The sequence below is a fragment of the Pseudophryne corroboree genome, chromosome 3, assembly GCF_028390025.1.
Source record: "Pseudophryne corroboree isolate aPseCor3 chromosome 3, aPseCor3.hap2, whole genome shotgun sequence".
In the NCBI taxonomy this organism is placed as follows: Eukaryota; Metazoa; Chordata; class Amphibia; order Anura; family Myobatrachidae; genus Pseudophryne; species Pseudophryne corroboree.
In genome coordinates, this window is record NC_086446.1 from 568,373,899 (window position 1) to 568,396,833 (window position 22,935).

Sequence of the window (22,935 nt, forward strand, 5' to 3'; positions counted from 1 at the left end):
ATGGAGGTAAGCATCCTTGATGTCCAGGGACACCATATAGTCCCCTTCTTCCTGGTTCGCTATCACTGCTCTGAGTGACTCCATCTTGATTTGAACCTTTGTATGTAAGTGTTCAAATATTTCAGATTTAGAATAGGTCTCACCGAGCCGTCTGGCTTCAGTACCACAATATAGTGTGGAATAATACCCCTTTCCTTGTTGTAGGAGGGGTACTTTGATTATCACCTGCTGGGAATACAGCTTGTGAATTGTTTCCAATACTGCCTCCCTGTCGGAGGGAGACGTTGGTAAAGCAAACTTCAGGAACCTGCGAGGGAGAGACGTCTCGAATTTCCAATCTGTACCCCTGGGATACTACTTGTAGGATCCAGGGGTCCACTTGCGAGTGAGCCCACTGCGTGCTGAAACTCTTGAGACGACCCCCCACCGCACCTGTTTGTACGGCCCCAGCGTCATGCTGAGGACTTGGCAGAAGCGGTGGAAGGCTTCTGTTCCTGGGAATGGGCTGCCTGCTGCAGTCTTCTTCCCTTACCTCTATCCCTGGGCAGATATGACTGGCCTTTTGCCCGCTTGCCCTTATGGGGACGAAAGGACTGAGGCTGAAAAGACGATGTCTTTTTCTGCTGAGATGTGACTTGGGGTAAAAAAGGTGGATTTTCCAGCTGTTGCCGTGGCCACCAGGTCCGATGGACCGACCCCAAATAACTCCTCCCCTTTATACGGCAATACTTCCATGTGCCGTTTGGAATCTGCATCACCTGACCACTGTCGTGTCCATAAACATCTTCTGGCAGATATGGACATCGCACTTACTCTTGATGCCAGAGTGCAAATATCCCTCTGTGCATCTCGCATATATAGAAATGCATCCTTTAAATGCTCTATAGTCAATAAAATACTGTCCCTGTCAAGGGTATCAATATTTCCAGTCAGGGAATCCGACCAAGCCACCCCAGCGCTGCCCATCCAGGCTGAGGCGATCGCTGGTCGCAGTATAACACCAGTATGTGTGTATATACTTTTTAGGATATTTTCCAGCCTCCTATCAGTTGGCTCCATGAGGGCGGCCGTATCTGGAGACGGTAACGCCACTTGTTTTGATAAGCGTGTGAGCGCCTTATCCACCCTAAGGGGTGTTTCCCAACGCGCCATAACTTCTGGCGGGAAAGGGTATACCGCCAATAATTTTCTATCGGGGGAAACCCACGCATCATCACACACTTCATTTAATTTATCTGATTCAGGAAAAACCACATGTAGTTTTTTCACACTCCACATAATACCCTTTTTTGTGGTACTTGTAGTATCAGAAATATGTAACATCTCCTTTATTGCCCTTAACAAGTAACGTGTGGCCCTAAAGGAAAATACGTTTGTTTCTTCACCGTCGACACTGGAGTCAGTGTCCGTGTCTGTGTCTGTGTCGACCGACTGAGGTAAAAGGACGTTTTAACGCCCCTGACGGTGTTTGAGACGCCTGGACAGGTACTAATTGGTTTGCCGGCCGTCTCATGTCGTCAACCGACCTTGCAGCGTGTTGACATTATCACGTAATTCCTTAAATAAGCCATCCATTCCGGTGTCGACTCCCTAGAGAGTGACATCACCATTACAGGCAATTGCTCCGCCTCCTCACCAACATCGTCCTCATACATGTCGACACACACGTACCGACACACAGCACACACACAGGGAATGCTCTGATAGAGGACAGGACCCCACTAGCCCTTTGGGGAGACAGAGGGAGAGTTTGCCAGCACACACCAAAAACGCTATAATTATACAGGGACAACCTTTATATAAGTGTTTTTCCTTTATAGCATTTTAATATATATAGTCATATCGCCAAATAAGTGCCCCCCCTCTCTGTTTTAACCCTGTTTCTGTAGTGCAGTGCAGGGGAGAGCCTGGGAGCCTTCCCACCAGCATTTCTGTGAGGGAAAATGGCGCTGTGTGCTGAGGAGAATAGGCCCCGCCCCCTTTTCGGCGGGCTTCTTCTCCCGTTTTTCTGAGACCTGGCAGGGGTTAAATACATCCATATAGCCCCCAGGGGCTATATGTGATGTATTTTTAGCCAGAATAAGGTACTATCATTGCTGCCCAGGGCGCCCCCCCCAGCGCCCTGCACCCTCAGTGACCGCTGCTATGAAGTGTGCTGACAACAATGGCGCACAGCTGCAGTGCTGTGCGCTACCTTATGAAGACTGAAAAGTCTTCTGCCGCCGGTTTCTGGACCTCTTCACTTTTCGGCATCTGCAAGGGGGTCGGCGGCGCGGCTCCGGGACGAACCCCAGGGTGAGACCTGTGTTCCGACTCCCTCTGGAGCTAATGGTGTCCAGTAGCCTAAGAAGCCAATCCATCCTGCACGCAGGTGAGTTCACTTCTCTCCCCTAAGTCCCTCGATGCAGTGAGCCTGTTGCCAGCAGGACTCACTGAAAATAAAAAAACCTAACAACACTTTTACTCTAAGCAGCTCTTTAGGAGAGCCACCTAGATTGCACCCTTCTCGGCCGGGCACAAAAATCTAACTGAGGCTTGGAGGAGGGTCATAGGGGGAGGAGCCAGTGCACACCACCTGATCCTAAAGCTTTTACTTTTGTGCCCTGTCTCCTGCGGAGCCGCTATTCCCCATGGTCCTGACGGAGTCCCCAGCATCCACTTAGGACGTCAGAGAAAAATAATTTCAATCAGCAGTAGAGTTGGGACACATAGTGATGTCGCTTATTGTAAAAAACAATTATATTTATTTTCTTTTAGAGAGCTGTATAGAACTCTGAACTGTGCTTTCTTTGGGGTAAATTTACAAAGATGAGAGTTCTATTTAAGATGAGATGTTGCCCATAGCAACCAATCAGATTCCAGGTATTATCTTCAAGAAGGTGCTAGATAAATAAGAAGTAGCATCCCTTACATTCTCTACATTTGAGGTCCATACTATACGCCTCTTCCAACCAGTACATCTTAGAGTAGCTGTCATTTACCGCCCCCCTGGCACTGCTTCCAAATTCATCGACAACTTTGCTTCCTGGCTTCCTCACTTCCTCTCTTCTGACATTCCCTCCATTATCCTAGGTGATTTCAACATCCCTATTGACATCCCCACACAATCCCCTGCCTCTATACTCCTTAACCTCACCTCTTCACTTGGTCTCTCCCAGTGGACCTCCTCACCCTCCCATGTGAATGGGAGCTCACTGGATCTGGTCTTCACTCACCGCTGTGATATTTCTGATTTTTCCAACTCCCCATTTCCCCTCTCTGACCACCACTTGCTCTCCTTTAACCTATCTCTCTCGACTTCCCCATCTCTACCTCCTAAGGCTACCATCACTAAGCGTAACATTGAAGCTATTGACACCATATTCCTTTCCTCCTTGTTTGACTCACTTCTCTCTCCTATTCTCTCTCTCATGCCCTAAACAAGCCACTTCCACATACAATGCATCCCTTACTTCTGCTCTTGACTCTGTTGCTCCACCAACCACTATTCACCCTCGCAAATTAACACCTCAACCCTGGCGCACCAAATGCACCAGATATCTGCAAAAATGCTCATGTACTGCTGAGCGACACTGGAGGAAATTACGCTCTAAGGCAGACTTTCTCCATTTCAAACTTATGCTCTCATCCTTCAGTGCTGCCCTTTCTCTTGCTAAACAGTCATACTTCAAGAACCTCATCTCCTCCCAGTCTTCCAACCCCCGGCGCCTCTTTACCACTCTCAACTCACTCCTCTGCCCACCTCCACCTCGTCTCCCTTCCTCACTCTCTGCTCTTGACTTTGCCACTTACTTCACATCCAAAATTGACTCCATACGTCAGGACATCACATCACACCAGACCATCAGTAACCAGCTTTCTCCCATCCCTTACCAACCCTCCCCATCCCTCGCACCTACTCTGACATCTTTCTCCCATGCATCTGGAGAGGAAGTCATGGCCCTCATTCGTTCCTGTCCCCTCACCACCTCCCCACTTGACCCTATCCCCTCCCGCTTCCTCCGCTACCTCTCTCCTTCTGCTTGTTCCCATCTTTCCCACCTTCTCAATCTGTCCCTCTCATCAGGCACTGTCCCCTCTGCCTTCAAGCATGCACTCATCTCTCCTATTCTTAAAAAACCTACACTTGATCCAAACACTCTCTCCAACTACCGACCCATCTCTCTCCTCCCTTATGCCTCCAAACTCCTTGAGCGTATTGTCTACAACCGCCTTACTTCCTTTCTTTCCTCACACTCACTGCTTGACACATTCCAGTCTGGCTTCCGTCCTCTCCACTCCACTGAAACTGCCCTTACAAAAGTATGCAATGACCTCCATGCTGCTAAATCTAAGGGACACTACTCTCTACTTATTCTACTGGATCTCTCTGCTGCTTTTGTCACTGTGGACCATCCTCTCCTACTGCAAATCCTTCACTCCATTGGTCTGCGTGACACTGCCTTTTCTTGGCTGTCTTCCTACCTTTCTGACCGTTCATTCTCTGTCTCCTCTTATGACTCTGCCTCCCCCTCGCTTCCACTAACTGTAGGGGTACCCCAAGGTTCTGTCCTTGGTCCTCTACTCTTCTCTCTCTACACGTCCTCACTAGGTAAGCTCATTAGTTCTATCTTTCCTCTCCAGCCCTCTCCCCTGCTCTCTTCACTCGTATCTCCAACTGTCTCTCTGCTACCTCTTCCTGGATGTCCCAGCGCTTTCTTAAACTTAACATGTCTAAGACCGAGCTGATCATCTTCCCTCCCTCCTGCATAACCTCACCTCCTACAAGCTCATTATCTATTGATGGCACTACTATCTCCTCTAGCCCCCAAGTGCGCTGTCTTGTAGTAATCCTTGACTCCTCCCTCTCCTTCAAACCACACATTCAGCACCTCTCACAAACCTGCCGTTTTCATCTAAAAAATATTTCCAGGATCAGACCCTTTCTGACCCAGGATGCTACTAAGACTCTTATCCACTCACTGGTCATCTCCAGACTGGACTACTGTAATCTCCTCCTAACTGGCATTCCTGACAAATACCTCTCTCCACTCCAATCTATACTCAATGCTGCTGCCCGGCTCATCTTCCTCACCAAACGCACTACATCCACCTCTCCTCTCTTACTAGACCTTCACTGGCTCCCCTTCCCTTTCAGAATCCATTTCAAGCTTCTCACACTTGCTTACAAAGCCCTCACCCACTCCTCTCCCATCTACATCTCTGACCTTATCTCCCTTTACACTCCCACCCGTCCTCTTCGCTCTGCTAATGCACGTCGACTCTCCTGCCTACGGATTACTTCCTCCCACTCCTACCTCCAAGATTTTTCACGTGCTGCACCACTTCTCTGGAATTCCTTACCTCTCCCCCTCAGACTCTCCACCTCTCTACAAAACTTCAAACGGGCTCTTAAGACCCACTTCTTCACCAAACCCAGCCAAATCTCATCCTAAACCTCTGTTCCACGCTCTCTATGTACCCCATCTGTCTCACCCCTGTCTGTCTACCCTCCCCTTTAGAATGTAAGCTCTCACGAGCAGGGCTCTCTTCCCTCATGTGCTTATCCTTTTCTTACTTTAATAATATTCAACTGCACCAAATCCAGCAGTCTTCTGCCACCTGATACTTATTCCAGTGTCATCTGCTGATGTAGCTATGTTTATTTACCCTGTACTTGTCCTATATTGTCAACTGTAAGTTGCTGTTTTCCTGCTTGATTATTTGTTTATGTACTCTGTAATTGGGCGCTGCGGAACCCTTGTGGCGCCATATAAATAAAGGATAATAATAATAATAATAATAATAATAATAATTGGTTGCTATGGGCAAAATACCATCTTAAATAAAACTCCAATCTTAGTAAATGTACCCCTTTGTGTGCATTGGAGACGCTGAGCAAATATTTTTCTCTGTTCACATTTCTACTTAATGTAGGGATCATTTTATACAGCACACCAGGGGAGCTTTCAGTTGTAAGGCATGTTGTAAATGTGTGCCTGCAGTTCCAGTGATTTTATACTGTGCCATGCCGTATTATTGTATTAAAAAAGAACTACTGTATTTACTGTCAGGGCTTGCTACAGTACATTGTATAGTATTCTGTAGTGCCATATCCATCCATTATTCAGCACTGTACTGTAGTTTTCATTAGTGGAACAATTGCCACCCAGTGGTGAAGCTGTGTATTGCATGCTGTGGATCCTGTTGCGCCTTATCACGCCTTACTTCGCCTACCTCCGATATTTGTATGGTGCGATTAGGACGCCTCTATGGCGCAGCAGCAGCAGCAAGGATGACCGTGGCTACATCTGTAGCTCTCTCCCAGTCTTTTCCTCTCTGCACCTTCTCTCTTTTTCCGCTTATTGCGCCTGACCATCCCTATTATATGCACAGCTATCTTCTTCTTTGCTCATTTCTCTATTATTTACCCAGCCTTCTCTCACTATGTGCCTGTCTATATAATACAGGCAGCCAGCTGCTCTATCCTACTCTCTTCTCTCCCCCTTTACAAGACCACTTTCCCTCACCAGCCTCTGCCAGGCAGTACCCACTTCCTGTATCCACCTGCATAACTTACTACCTCATCTGACCTCCTCCTTCTCCAAGACCTGTGTTCTGGGCTGACTGTCTGATGCTGCGCCTCATGCCCTGTGGCTCCTTTCTCTTGAGCGGCCTGACGTCATGATGTCACATACCACCTCAACAAGAAAAAAACCTTTATTAAATAGCCACACAAGCATGCCATGGGGCCTGGTGGTAGTCATGGCGACACGCCGGTAAGCATGGGCCTTGCTTTCACGTTTATGCAAAGGGTAGGGGGTAGTGGTGGGTAGGAGACAAGTGGCCATGCCCGAAATGCCAGTGCTGGCAGTCCCCCCCTGATGGCAGCCCTGCCCACGCATGTAACAGTTATGTTAAACTAGTGAGACTATACTGATCCATGCAGAGAACACATATTTTGTGCACAATACACAATGGCGAGCAGCATGCCAGCACTCAAGAAGACTTCAAAATAATTTACTAATCTATAATATTTATCCATTGCAAATAACTGTTACTGTACATAAATGTGTCTTTAAGGATTAGGCAAATTCATATCACTGACTTACCATTTGTGCAACAAACAATTCACAATGCAATACGAATATATATATTTATATACTGTTGTCTTACCTTATTCCAGCAGCCTTGTACTGGTAAACCATCTTCTCCCTAAGGATATTAGGCATTGCAAGTATATTTTGTGAGTTTTCTATTGTAGTGAGGTAACACATGCAGTAAAACAGTAATAAAAAACAACAAAACCATCCATTTAGAAAAGCAATGCTTCTGTAGACACATAAATGTCACCGTAATCTAGTTACAATGGTTCCATAGTAGCTCAATGTGTGATGAGAACGTTCAAACTATTTTCTGCTAAAACGTTATATTCTTTTACTAACTTCACAATGTTCAATCATTTTAAAGAACTTGTGTGTAAATTCCTCTACATACGGATGGAAGCCTTTTCAGTTAGACAAAGGGCGCAGATAAGCGCTAGTTGCACGCTATTCAAACTTAACCCTAACCTCTCTGAATCCAATGGATCCCGATGAGTTTAATCCTAACCATAACCCACTCGTCCTGTAGCCTACCCATGACCCATCCCCTCCCGCAGCCTATCCCTATCCCCCTTCTTCAGCCTAACCCTAGCCGCACCCGCAGCCTAACCCTAACTGCCCCCACCCAGCCTAACCCTACTCCCCCCTGCAGCCTAACCCTACTCCCCCCTGCAGCCTAACCCTACTCCCCCTGCAGCCTAACCCTAACTGCCCCCAACCAGCCTAACCCTACTCCCCCCTGCAGCCTAACCCTACTCCCCCCTGCAGCCTAACCCTACTCCCCCCGGCAGCCTAACCCTAACTGCCCCCACCCAGCCTAACCCTACTCCCCCCTGCAGCCTAACCCTAACAGTGTAGTTTCCCACACAGCTGAACCCTAATCATCCCCTCCCACAGCCTAACCCTCATGCTATGCCCCTCACAAGCTAACCATAACCCCCTAGCCTAACCATAACTCCCCCGTCGCGCCTTAAGCTAACAGTGTCGTTCTGCTCGCAGCCTAATCCTAATCGCCCCCCCCCTCGCAGCTGAACCTTAACCATCCCTTCCCACAGCCTAACCATCACCTCCCACATACTTACCCTAATCCCCTCTTCACAGTCTAACCCTAACCGCCCCCCCCCCCCCTGGAGCCTAACCCTAACACTGTCGCCACCCCCTGCAGCCAAATTCTAATCCTCTTCCTAGTGCCTAACTCTAATACTAGCCCCACTACTCACTAGTCGGGATTCCGCTGTCGCAATTCTGAACGGCTGTGTGCCGGGATATTACCTACATCCCTTCTTACTATACTTAGCAGATAACTTCAATCTAAAAGAAATGTGTCCCATCTGTATATAAGACTAAGTGGCATCTCCTAAATAGTTGTGTAGGCAATCAGTACAATCAAATATAGATGTATCCTCATTTATCTTGCTGTGCAGTTGCGCCAAACAGCCCCTCTTAGTGCGCCAGGTCCCGTGAGACTGTGATAGCGTCAGGTATATTTTTTGGGATATAGCTAGGATGCATTAGGATACTGTGCTGATTAATTTGATAAGTGACACCTGTATATCTGTGTGTGACTGAGTCTCTGAATCTGCATACTAAGTGCTATGATGCAGCAGACATGGCTTTTTCCCATGCCAAGTTCTGTTGTACTTCATATACAAGCACAGTCACACACTGGTATACAGTATAAGTGTCACATACCAAACTAATCATCACAATCTCCAGGTGCGTCCTAGTTGCACGCCAGGCTTATCTCGCTGTGTGGTGTATAAGGCTAAGTGTATGAGGACATATCTGTATAAATTGTGTGTCATTGTGATATCAACTATACAATGCAGCGATCGCTTTCAGTATGTGCTCTCTCTGTACTGGGGCACTTACCCACTGTTTTTTATTCCATGAACTTTAAATGCACTTTAATAATAAGTAAAAGTTTTGAAATGGAAGTGACAATAAACAGGTACAGTAGATCATACATACAGTACTGTAAGTTTATGCTTGTGTTGCAATAACATTTTTGGACTGCTTAATTGTTGCATTTCAGCCCATTAGAAATAAATTATAATCTCCTGGTAGAAATGCAAGCAATAAAAAATGTCCATATGTTTTCTATACTTGCAATCTGTACTCATGTAGAATAATACATCTCAAATTTCAAAGAGCAGATGGCAGGAAGCAGTTTCTGCTCATGCACATAGGTGACAGTCACAATTATATTCTGGCGATGCTGCCTGCCTGACTGCCTGCATTGTCAGTGTACCTGGTGCTTGCATGTTTCTACAATCCTAGCCAACACAGGAGCCATGCACACAATGATCCCTACTGAGTTTCATATTAGTGCTTTACAAGCTAACAGAATATTAGCATATTAGCAAACAGAATCACCAGGGGTATCAGACATTCATTTCCATTTGATTGATATCTACCGCCATTACTCATCCCAATAAAATAGCATCAAATGCTCCAAGGTTGCTAATTGTATGACTGACTCAGGGGGTCACTAAGCAATAGTTGTGTCAGTGACGATGTCGATGTCTCTGTGTGTAAATGCAAGAGGAGTGTGTCTTTTTATAACTAATATTACCTTAAGCTCTATGTCAATATTAAATACTGTGAGGCCTGTAAATATAAAGCAGGTCTCACATGAACCATCATGTAAATCAAAAACACATTTGAGGATAGTAGATAGGTTACTACATAGGGTACATTGCAGGATAGTACAAAGGGTACAACATGGCTGCCATCAGAAATTGTGAGGCCTGGGTCTGACAAAATAGGCAGGCCTTCCTGGGGCGGTGGGAAATAAATTGGTGCATACACCAGTTTTAAAAAGAAAAGTTTTTGCTGTGGTTTGTCACTTTTATATATATTATATTATACTCTAGCGATGCCTCAGTAATAGTGGCAATGACTGAGTGCGCAGAGTTGCGACTAGTGGCATGCGCCATCATACATCTAGCCTCCTAGCCATCTAGGCATGCCGTGACTCGGTATCACTACAAGTCTTTTTTTGTAACTTTTTCCTTGAAAATGCATCTTATTACAAAATGATGCCAACAGGATGCACAAGCAGCTTCTGCTGATAAAAAATATATGTAGCATGCCTATATTCTGTGTGCAACAGAGACTGTATCTGTGTACAAAATGCTACGTTACAGTGTTTTCCAGGAAAATTACCAGTAACTTGTCATCTCTCTCTGCAACTTTTTCTGTGAAAATGCTTCTTATTACAAAATGATGCTAATAGGACGCACAGGCAGCTTTTGCTGATTAAAATATGTGGAATACCTATATTCTGTGTGTGACCACGACTGTATCTGCATACGAAGTGCCATGCTATAGTGTTTGCCTGGAAGAGCATTCTGTACTCAGGTACAGCCACGGTCACACACAAAATATACCCTTGCCGCATATCATTTCAATCAGCAGTAGCTGCTTGTGCATCCTAATAGAATCATTTTGTAATAAGACACATTTTCAAAGTTGCTTAAAAAGATTATCAAGTCACCCGCACTATCAAGAACACCCCTGTATTATGTGTAAGGCGACTTGTAGCACATGGAAGATAGATGTATGTGGACACATCTGTAGATACTTACTGTAGGGGTAAATTTACTAAGATGGGGGTTCTATTTAAGATGGGATGTTGCCCATAGCAACCAATCAGATTCCAGGTATTATCTTCTAGAAGGTGCTAGGTAAACAAGAAGTAGAATCTGATTGGTTGCTATGGGCAACATCCCATCTTAAATAGAATTCCCATCTTAGTAAATTTACCCCTTACCCTGTGCCCCAAGTGATTTGGGTTTTTTTACGTCAGTGATATAAAGCATTTCACTGGATGAACAGGTTTATACTATAATTGGGTTGTATTGAAGCACAGGCAGAGTTTGTACTATATGCATAGTGTATATATATATATATATATATATATATATACACATACATACAATACATACACTATGTATGTGTTATTTGTCTCACATGGTGGGCTCAGCAAGAGCATAATGCTTAGCAAGCTTGTAGCTTGTGGAATAATTTTTACTATAGACACTTCATGTTAACTTGAGTGTTAAAATACAGATATTCCTGATAAAATATGACTACATGACCATTGGAGCAGATGATATTTATCCATACGGTACTGAAGTTTAGCAGCGGAAAACATAAATCGTAAGGTACAGATGAAAACAATGGACAAATGCATGTGTGTGTATGTGTTTGTGTGTCACTGTCAGAAATACACATTTGTACTATACAGTGGCTTTCACTGCAAAACACACAAATATACACCATATACAATTCAGTGAGCTAGTATAGCACAAGCAATTATTACTACATTTTGCAATTATTACTACATTTTGTGTTTTAAATTTACAACTTCTTTTTCAGATTAAAAAGCATCTGATCAGTATTTGTTTTTGTTGCACATGTAATAATCTGTGCATTGGATACAGTTATATCTACAAACCAGTTCTGAGTTATATCTAAGGTGCAATAAACATAAACATATCTGCTTAGATTAAGCTACATAGGCTTTGGTTAAAAACACCAAAGGAAATGTGAAGGATAAAATAATGCATTTCATTGCAGGAAGGGATATAAAATCCAGTTTCTGAAAGTGCAAAACCCCCTTTTAATTATTAGAGATGTACGGGCTCGGATTTACTTGGAACTCAAAAAACAGCATCTTATCAGCTCTTACATGTTTTGGATAGCCAATAAGATAAATTTGGATAAATCTGAAGTTGCGCTATTTTGGCGAAAAGAACCAAGTAAAACTGAACCCACGCATCTCCATTAATAATACAGGTTGAGTATCCCATATCCAAATATTCCGAAATACGGAATATTCCAAAATACGGACTTTTTTGAGTGAGACTGAGATAGTGAAACTTTTGTTTTTGATGGCTCAATGTACACAAACTTTGTTTAATACTCAAAGTTATTAAAAATATTGTATTAAATGACCTTCAGGCTGTGTGTATATAAGGTGTATATGAAACATAAATTAATTGTGTGGATGTACACACACTTTGTTTAATGCACAAAGTTATAAAAAATATTGGCTAAAATTACCATCAGGCTGTGTATATAAGGTGTATATGTAACATAAATGCATTCTGTGCTTAGATTTAGGTCCCATCACCATGATATCTCATTATGGTATGCAATTATTCCAAAATACGGAAAAATCCGATATCCAAAATTCCTCTAGTCCCAAGCATTTTGGATATGGGATACTCAACCTGTAGTCATACTGCTCAGCTTTACAGTGAGTCAGGGAACCTACACTGACCCACACTATGAGGTCTCATGTGGAGTCTTAGCAAACTGTAGTACATCAAGTCCACAGTATGGGGCTGATTCTGAGTCAGATAGGTCTCTGTCCATGGATGCAAATAGTGAGTTTTCCTTACAACACATGCGAATTTCCACATCTTTGCGTATATGGCCTTCCTTTTTGGTGTCAGACGTAACTTGGCCATTTCTGACTTTTGTGTGAAATTGGCCAATTCGGGCAGGAACTGGGTAGGGACAATATAATTGCACGTTACCGCACTGATTTTTGGGAGTGTGGTGGGTGTGTATGTAAAGCTGGGAAGGAAGACATATCAAATATATCTCTTCCACCAAGCATGGGGATGGTGCAAGGGCCAATACTAATGATGACTTGCGGCAACTGGCATAAAATCAGTATGTGGTGCAGCTTTCCGCTTGCAGGCGCATGAACTCCTGTATTAGCTAAACATAGTCTGGCATTAGCATAATGTAGTAAATCCGGCATCCACATGTGCTAACAGCTACAGCCACTTTGCCTGTGACTCAGAATCACCCCTATATGTTTACATTACTTTATTGCTTAGTAGAGTCTGATCCTTATGGCCACTGCAGCAAGGAGTACAGTGTTGGACTGGTTAAGGTATCTGCTTCTTGGAATGTGTTATGGTGTAGAAGGAAGAAGGGTCTGTTTAGAAAGTTGAGCTTGTTAAGTTGGTCAGCAGAAGGAATCTGGAAAGTGCTCATTAGAAACAATGAGTTTAAAACACACATTAATGTTTATAGAGATACGTTACTCTCTAAGAGACAATACGGAACTGGGCAGCATGTAACTGCTGTGTGTATAGCCAGCTGTACACACTCATTCTGCTTCCTTGTTGGTGCCTCCTAGTAGAAGCTCTGTGAGAACTGTCAGGACTGTACTTCAGCAAAAGTAAATATAGTAACTTAGGGTCCTCCTGACAGCTATTTACAAAGACTCCCTTGTTATTTAAATTGCTGTTTAAAAATAGATATCTTACAATGCTTGTCATGAAAATCTAATTTATGCTTTAACTAAGCCGTAAAAATAAGCCATGACAGTAACAGGGCATTATACCCCTGAGGGTAGGCAGCCCTTTGTAAACTGGGAATAGCCACTAAATGCCAAGTTCAATATTTGGTCCTGCAACACCTATACAGGTGCATTACTCAGTAAAAATGACCCTAACCCCTCAGACCTCACATCAGAAACCATTTCTCCCCACTGGTCCTGCCATATTAATGTTGCAAACAATACATTTATTGGACAACTGTCCAAAAACTGTCACATGTCATAAAAGAAACATATTTTATATGGATAAATCGGTCCAAAAGTTACTGCTTGGTAATTCTGCTTAGTTATGATTTGGTTTTATGATAATGTGTCTATAGATTATATATTAGTTTAAGACAAGAAAATTAAGAAAAAGGTTCTCTCTGTAGAATAGCATATTTAGGGGAGAATTCAATTAGCTACAATGTTTTCTCGTGGCTAATTGATTTGCCTCTGCCTGTCCAATTATCCCAGATAAACTGTCGCAAGCTGCAGCTTATCAGGTATTATGTTTCCCCTGCCTCAGGAAGGCAAAACAAATCCCTGAAAACAGCAAACAGGGCTGTTTCTAGCAAAAACACACAGGTTTCACTGAACCTGTTTGTTTAAGGAAGAAAATATATATTTTTTCGAGCAGACAAATTGGATTGCTTGAAAACAAATATCAGAGAAACATCGGGAAAAATTGCAAAAAAAATCAGTTTTTCGCTCCCGATGTTTCTTCTCCACTAATTGAATTCCAACCTTAGAATTAAGTGAAACCTATCCCCTTTTATAATTAAAGTTTACATTTGCAGAAAAAGTGTAATAAATGATAAGTGGGAAATGTAGTTGAATGATGAAGATTTTGGTTAGTGGTGTAATTCATGTTCAGGCTGCAGGAGTATGAATATTAGCACAGGACAGATGGACGTATGAGGGTGCATGATAATTTAGTCATGCAATGGATTGGGATTATAGGCCGAGCACAGCATGCAGGAAAAAGGGTTGTTAAAGTCATACCAATGGGCAAGGGGCATCGAGCCCATCCAGCCCTGGTATCCCCGGATCACCATTTTCTCCTTTTACACCTCGTTGTCCCTGTTCACAAAATCAACTATTTTTATTATTATTCCTCAAGATGCAGGCACTCCTGTTTTCATGGAACATCACTCCAGTCCTGTGGATTCAAAGCTGCAAGACACGATATTTGGGTTCCCTTGCAAAGAAAAGCCTAGATATTGTGGGTCACAATATGGGCTGGCTTTATTCTAACCATACTATCATACACAACATTAGCGGACACAGAGTCTCATAATAAGGGACAATTTTGGAGAATGTGATAGAAAGTCTCAGACCTTATAGCCATATATTAAACCCTGTCATCGTGTCCAGCAACTTTGCCAAATCTGGCTGCAATACCACTTGGGGGTAGTGTTGAAGAAGGGAAGAATCGTTATGTACATACAGTAGAAGCACACATCAGTCTTTCCGGGACCTGCACGGAACATTCTGTACAGCTTTAGTTATAAGTGAGATCATCAATGAACATTTATTAGACTATATTAGGCCCTCAAGGTTACATGATTAAGCAATGTAAAAACAAAAACGCGTAACATATAGTGAATCCACCATCATTATTGAGCAAAACAAATTCATCTGTAATTCATTAATTGTTCTTCCCATCCTCAAGTCCTACATAAAATACATTGCAAAAGTCAAACATACCAACGGGCAGGGTGCATCTAATCCAGGCGCTCCTTGGTCTCCCTTATCCCCTTTAGGCCCCCTAGAGCCTTTCTTCCCCCTTTCCCCCTGCAAATAATAATTAAGTTCAACAAAAGATGTAACGACTTGTAGGATCATCCACTTCAAAGTTGTTTTAGAGAGTTATGAAGAAAAAAACATATGTTGTCTAAAAATATATAGAATATAAAATATAATATTTGGTAAATTATATGTATGGTCATATGAAAAATATATGAAATTATTGATTCATAATGAGTAGTATAAAATATATTTTGTGTATAATATTGAAATAAAAAGAAGCTTAAATTGTGTCTTTATTTTTTGTGCCTCAAAGAAATCTGTGGAACAATTGTATGGATTTAGATTTCAGGCAACGGTATGGGCTACTTTTAGTTTTGCTAATTGTGATATTGTATTGTCAGATATATGGATATCTGTTGTTTAAGTAGTTTACAGTATGTGTTTAGACATTTTTTTATTTTATTATATTTAAAAATATGATTAGAATATGGCAGAAGTTACAACCATAGTAAAACAGTAACATACCGGTAACTACCAAAGTAACAGAAACACTTATGTAAATGAGGGACATAATAGCTACTGAAAACAGGTGCTGCTACACGTATGGTTCATGAGTTACTTAAACAGGTACTATTGGGGATGTGTATGAAAATGGCGGACTGTTGTGGTTGCCCAATATTTTCCTTAAGTATTTCTAGCATAAAATACCTCAGTGACCTTGATAGAGGCAAGTTTTGCAGGATATCTAGTTATTAAGGCTGCTAATGTACACAATGAATAATGGGGGTCATTCCGAGTTGATGCAGTTGTTCGTTGCATAGCGATCAGTGAAAAAATGGCTAATCTGCGCATGCGTATGCACCGCAATACGCACACGCATTGTACGGGTAGAAAGTCCTTTGTGGTTTTGCACTGGTTCTAGCGACGATTCCAATCGCACAGCCGAACACAAAGAGATTGACAGGAAGTGGGAGTATCTGGGTGGCAACTGACCTTTTTCTGGGAGTGTTTGGAAAAACGTAGGCGTGGCCGGGGGTTTGCTGGGCGGGTATCTGACGTCATTACCGTGTCACTCGTCGCAGCAATCATCGCACAGGATAAGTAACTACAGGGCTGGTCTTGTTTTGCACAAAATGTGTTTGCAGGCGCTCTGCTGCACAGGCGTTCGCACTCCTGCAAAGCAAAAATACACTCCCCGTGGGCGGCGACTATGCGTTTACATGGCTGCTAAAAACTGCTAGCGAGCGATCAACTCGGAATGAGGGCCAATGTCAGATATGAATTCACTACAAAAGTCTGAGTGAGGAATATCATTAATAGGGACAAGTGTGGGAGAAAAAGATTACCGTGTAGGGTCTGAGGCTGTGTTTTGTGCCTATATTCATTAACAAAACATCATGGGATATCTCATAGATGAATGGTGCTGCAGCCCTAAAACCGGGTCCCAGACACTTGTAGACCTTATGTGTAAGTGCACTGAAGCTGTCTTGATAGAGGTTGGTGCTCACAGCCTATTTATACACATTGAATTGGTGTTTCCTATATTTTGGTAGTTACCTGTACAATTATTTAGTAAAAGCAAAGCATATCATATGAAGTCTGATTCATGCTAAACAGTGTGTTGGAATACAAAGTTGTGAAACACCCCCCACAGTGTATAATTCAGTTTTGAACGTTCTCTTATGTGTATTCATATGCACATGTATGAGGCATTCCTATAAAGAATAGGGGAATGATAGGTTTGACATCCTGCATGAAGGAACTATAATATGCAAATAATCACTGAAGGGGACCTTCTAATGAGGACAAATGGTGACATTATCCACAGATTCCTGCTGTCATTTCATGGAATATACTAGATAAATTATAACTACTATATAATCTGATTGGTTGCCAGTGGTGGTAGTACCAGAGACAATGAAGTCGGTCGCAGACGGGTGCCAGCACTGAAGGTGGCACCCAACCTGACCACCTCCATTGCTTCTGGTGAGCTCCCTCCAGCCTCTATGCGCCAGCCACTATATGTGTGAACAGTGCTGCAGTGGCGTCATTATAGACTCTTGGTGGCTGGGAGGAGGTGGTGTTTGCCGGTAGTGTCAGGCAATGTGCACGCATCCAGACAACTCTGCTGCCCATCTTCTGCGGCTCTTTCTTGCAACCCCTCCTTGCAACAGCTCATACTATAGGTGAGGAGGCTATCTGACTATATGTGGCTGACTATATGTGTATATGTGACTATGTGCTTGAGTGTGTGTGTGTGTGTGTGTGTGTGTGTGTGTGTGTGTATGTGGCTATGTGTATATGTGGTTGTGTGTTCATATGTGACTGTATATGTGGCTGTCTGCATATGTGGCTATGTTTGTATGGGCTATGTTTGTAAGTGACTGTGTGTACATGTGGCTGTCATATGTGTGGCTTTAGGTGTGTTTTTGTGGCTATTTGTGTGGCTGAGTGTCTGTGTGCGTATGTGGCTGTGTGTGAACTCATTGTCTAATATGGGTAACATCTCTATGCTCATCGTCTATTTATCCTCATTAAAAAGTATGATAAATGTCTTCCTATATTCAGTGGTGGCACCAGGATCAGTGACATCTGGTGAGGCCAAGAGACCCCCTGTTCACGATGACCAAACATGGGACATGGCTTTGCGTAAAGAGGGCGTGGTTACCTGGGCCCTGCTGAAATTACTAAAGAAGGCATGGCTTTGTGGGAAAGCCCCCCGATTACCTCACTCCTGAGACGTGTGGGCTGCCCCCAGGGAGACTCTTCTAGCACTGCCAACTCCTTCTCAGTGGCAGGAGCAGAGTGCTGCAGGATAATGTCACACTGCAGCACACGGCTCCTGTCCGTGCGGAGGAGCTAGCATTATGTTGTCACCCCCTGAAAGGGTAATAACAGTGAGCAGCCCCCACCCTCCTTGTGACGCCACTGCCTATATTCACTGTTTGTCTATCAGAGAGAGCTGACTGTACCGTTCAGTAACTGTATAAATAGAAACAGAATTAAACTATAATTCCATGTGGTGTGTAGCTGTTGCAACATGCAACATTTTTCATATATTCCCTGTTCAAGTTATTCCCAGAAACATTCTGGTCTGAAGTGTCCACTACAGGACAATGTTTTACTATTGGCTTTTGACTGTATAAGGTTGGTAGCAGGGCAGTAACTAGGGATGTACAAGCAGTTTCATCGCACAGGGCTCTGGGGGCGGCATCGTTGCTGCCCCACAGTACCTCCATGTGGCTTGCAGGGGCCCGGAACGGCACCCTGCAGCCAGTAGCACTACTGCAGAGCCACCTGGGACGCTCCGGGATGGCACACTACAGCATATGGAGCTGCCCGGAGTGTCCTTATCATTTCTATTAGGGTACATGTTAGGCCTGTTTAGATGCATACTTAGAAACTACATTACATTTGGCTGTGGTGCTCTGTCCCATTGGGCACTCCATGTCCATGTTGTCCACAGCTCAATGGCTTTTAAAAGTAGTGGTTAATGGACCATATGATACTCCCCTTACTAATATTCAGTAAGGGATATTTATGAACACTGGTGCACAGACCAAGGGTGCTTTAAACTGTGCCGACCAGACATTTGCATTTATTTGCTTAATTGTACTAGAATCAAGGCAACATCTTATTGGTTGCTATGAGTTACAGTTCTGTTTGTGCACCGTTTCCTGAGCACCACTTTTCATAAATTAGAATAATCCCTAGGTGGCGCAAATAGTAAAAAGTCCAAAGAAATTACCCGTGTGGGCTAAAGTCCGTTCCTTTTCATACAAGTGAGTTCATATATGAATCCGTCGTCCAAAGATGATGTATGAAAAAAAACACAATATAAACACAAATGTTCAGTACAGTCTCTGTGGGTATTAGAGGAACAAAATGTACACCCAGGTTCCTTCGACTATTCAGTACTTGGGATGTGCAGTTCTACTCGTAAGGTCCACCTCAGTGACTCGCATAAATGGACTGCTGCTGGGAAGACGATAGGCTGCTGGTAATAATTGCTTTTTATTGAGCATGAAGTAAAATTGAAGGAATAGAGGAGAAAGACAGCGGAAAACATCGAAAGAAACCTTTGATGTGAAAGTACACCGCACCTTGAAGTAAGCATACACGTGAGCATCCTATATACCCAGAGACCTACTCGTGGGTGCTTGATTATTTTGGATACTGCATTTGTATGGGTGAAAGAAACCTTGATGTGATTTATACAATTGTTTTAGAAGTAAGCACATGTAAGCAGTCCATTTATGCGAGTCACTGAGGTGGACCTTACGAGTAGAACTGCACATCCCAAGTACTGAATAGTCGAAGGAACCTGGGTGTACATTTTGTTCCTCTAATACCCACAGAGACTGTACTGAACATTTGTGTTTATATTGTGTTTTTTTTCATACATCATCTTTGGACGACGGATTCATATATGAACTCACTTGTATGAAAAGGAACGGACTTTAGCCCACACGGGTAATTTCTTTGGACTTTTTACTATTTGCGCCACCTAGGGATTATTCTAATATTCCCTTTCTAGCATTATTTCAGTGTGTTAGGTGACACACTAGGATAGACCTTGGGTTGGCGGCATTTGTGCGCAGGGACATATCCTAACCCCTTTGTTACCACTTTTCATAAATTGTCCCTATAACAGTTATAACCATGATTGGTGTTTGAGGATTTTCTGATGTGCATTTCTTGAGTACAGTATGTAGAATCCGTAAGTGGCACTTAAACAGCAAAGGTGTTTTAAAGAACTAAATAGTACTGTGGTTTAGAGTGTTCTGTAATTGACGGGCAGAGCAAGCTCAGAGCTATAATTCAAATTCTATTTTCAAGTCACCCTGTTCCACAGCAAATAAAACTTAACAGAATAAAAGTGTGGTCGCCTTAATATATGTCAAGAATATAAACAGTACTGCATCAGACAACAAATGATGTGTTTTGCTAGTTGCAACATATGATCAATGTAAAGAAAAGATGGAAAGCGCGTCTGTTTTAGTTTACTAGTTATGTTATGATAAATGGTATATTATTTAATTGTGGAGGAAGCTTTTTTTCTTTTTTTTTTTTCTTTTTTTGGACACAGGTTAGAAAATATAGGACATTATTAGGCAATTACAGCCAGGCAAAAATAAATTGTGGTCTTGCAAAATAAATATAGTGGAAGGATGTGAGAGGCAGAGGAATAAAAACCAGGGAAAAGGAATTCAACAGAGAAAGGATAATCCGGGAAAAAATGGAAAAGGCTACAGAGGAGGTTGGAGGAAAGACCCAGGAAAAAAGGCACGAGTTAAGGAAAAGGATAAAGGGGACAAAGGTGAACCTGTGGAAAGCAAAGAAAATACACACACAATAAAAGTGAAAAAAGGAAGTGGAGCAAGACCTCATTGCACAAGTGTGGTGAGAGCATGTTTCAGTTGGTGTTCTTAGTAATCTTACTGCAGTACGCAGCCACATTATTGCACAAGACTTCTTGTCTAGGGTGACAGACCGAGATGCAGATAATGTGTCATTATACAGCACTTTCTTTACTTGACCTTAACTTTTAACAAAATATCTTCAAAGGTCACAGCAAAAATGGTATAAAAATGAGCAATAAAGGAGACTAAAACTAATATCCACATTATTTATAGTCTATCAATGTTTGTGCAGTAATTAGAGAAACCAAATGAAACGTACTGACAAAGTTTTATTTTGTTTCAGGATAAACAGGAATATACAATTAAACACACTTAAAGGAAAGCTGCCATTAAGATACATGTTTTTGCTGAGTAAAATTAGGTATAACGCAAAGCAATTATTAATATAATTTATTTATAAGGTGCCACAAAGGGTCTGCAGCACCATATTCTGTATAACAATGTCTATTTGATAACATGGTATAAATAAGACAAACTTGCTGCAACCTACTAAACCCTATTAAGAAATGTGTTTCCATTAGTCCAGTGGTTCTCAACTCCAGTCCTCATGTAACATTTAAAGGTCATAGTTTCAGTATTTCTGTCTGTGGAATAATTACTGACCCAGGAATGTAGATTAACTCACATATATATGATTACAAAAATCCAGAAAACATGACCTGCTGGGTTACTTGAGGACTGGAGTTGAGAAGCACTGCATTAGTCTAACATCTAGCATACAAATGTAAATCTAAAGTTATATTTCTGACATATGTCCCTTGATATTAAATAGGCTATGTGTGATGCTTTTCTTATGTTGTTGACCATGCAGAGCTTTTAAACCCATCACTAAATAAATCAACAAAGCCCAAATATTGGTAACTAATGTGTATAATGTATGGACATAGAAGGACCACAAGTATAAGCAAGCCACAGCTTGTAACTTGGTAAAAATGCTGATAATGAACTCCAGCTGTTGGTACTGAATCATGAGTAGCTAATGAAGCCAATTACATTCTGTGTAATACGCACTGACTAGTTGCATGACTGTGGTTCGGTGTGCATCGTTTTTTAAAGGGGCAATCATTTACAAGGCAGATTTGTGTTGGACGTGATCGCCCCTTTAAAAATCGTCTGAGTTTGGCCAGCATTCCGCACGGCCACCAAACTCGCGCAGCATTACATCCCACCCAATGTTTGCAAATTGCAATTTTATTTCTAGAAAAACACTGGTATTGGTAAGAAATTCCTTTCAACATATTCATGTTTTTGATCCACTTCATAGAAGCAATAGCAACATTGATAGTTAAAGGTATAAAACTATACTTGTCCCATCTCTACAGAAGAAGAATATAATAGCTAAGCAAATAAAATAAGCACTACACATATGTTCTAGTGAGACACGCGTTACACAGTTCAGTAACATTCAGTTGTACGCAACAAATACAAAATCTTGATGATAGCTTTCCTTTAAGTCATTTTAGGTGGAATGATTCAAATATTCTACATTCTAACTATCTGCATGCCACAATGTGACCCATGCTTTCAAGTAACTGACACACTGTTTTCTTGCATGCAGAACATGAATCTGATGAGGAGGAGCAGCAATACCGGTTTGTACTCAATAACACCACTGTGCCATAACCACTTTTAGGGCCCTTTCCCACTGGTGCCAAATAAAGCTGTTATTAGCCTTATTTTATAGATAATAAGAGCATATAAACATGTATTAGTATCTGTATGGGGGAGTGGGAAGGTGGGGGGGGGGAGGAACTCATTGGTACCAATGACTCTTTACCCACTAGCATTTGCACTTGCGGTCAGGAGTATCCGCTTTGCGGTGTAGTTTTCTTCGTCAACGCTGCGTGGTCAATAGTTCACCCTCCAGTGCCCTCTCACTAGTGCTCAGTAACCACTACATATCAAACAGGATTGTGGTGTCATTGGGCTTTAATACAATATTAGTGGTAAGGACCCTTAGTATGGTATACCACAGTGTAGAAGTATATTCAGTGTGCTATCATAAGGATGCTTTGGGTGCATGTAATTGTTAGCACTCCTTTTATACAAATTGTTTCTAGTCACGTCAGTCCACTATCATTCCACCTTACTATGTAGGAATTAGTCACAGACTGAGAGTTGGAGAGTAAAATGTGGACTTACCCGACTTCCCTTCTCACCAGGTGATCCCTGCAAATACAGAACATTGATATCTATCAATATAAATAAGTGGCCTGGTGAGTGAGGACTACCAGTGCAAGATCCACTCTTTCCCCCGGAGAAAATAAATGGGGGCCCTTCTTTTGGGTTCTCAGGCCTTAGTATAGCCTTAGTATATGTCCCCAACTGCTGTCCT

General features: G+C 42.5%; 1 protein-coding gene across 1 annotated transcript in view; it reads right to left on the reverse strand.

Annotated features, from left to right (window-relative positions):
- Positions 1-22,935, reverse strand: part of LOC135056328 (collagen alpha-1(XIII) chain-like) — a 220,543-nt gene that overhangs the window by 15,996 nt on the left and 181,612 nt on the right. The window contains exons 35-37 of the mRNA XM_063961321.1: positions 22,743-22,769; positions 15,136-15,222; positions 7,156-7,194 (exon numbers count right to left, since the gene is read on the reverse strand). Coding sequence (XP_063817391.1) covers positions 7,156-7,194; positions 15,136-15,222; positions 22,743-22,769 — 153 coding nt within the window. The remainder of the gene's footprint in view (positions 1-7,155; positions 7,195-15,135; positions 15,223-22,742; positions 22,770-22,935) is intronic.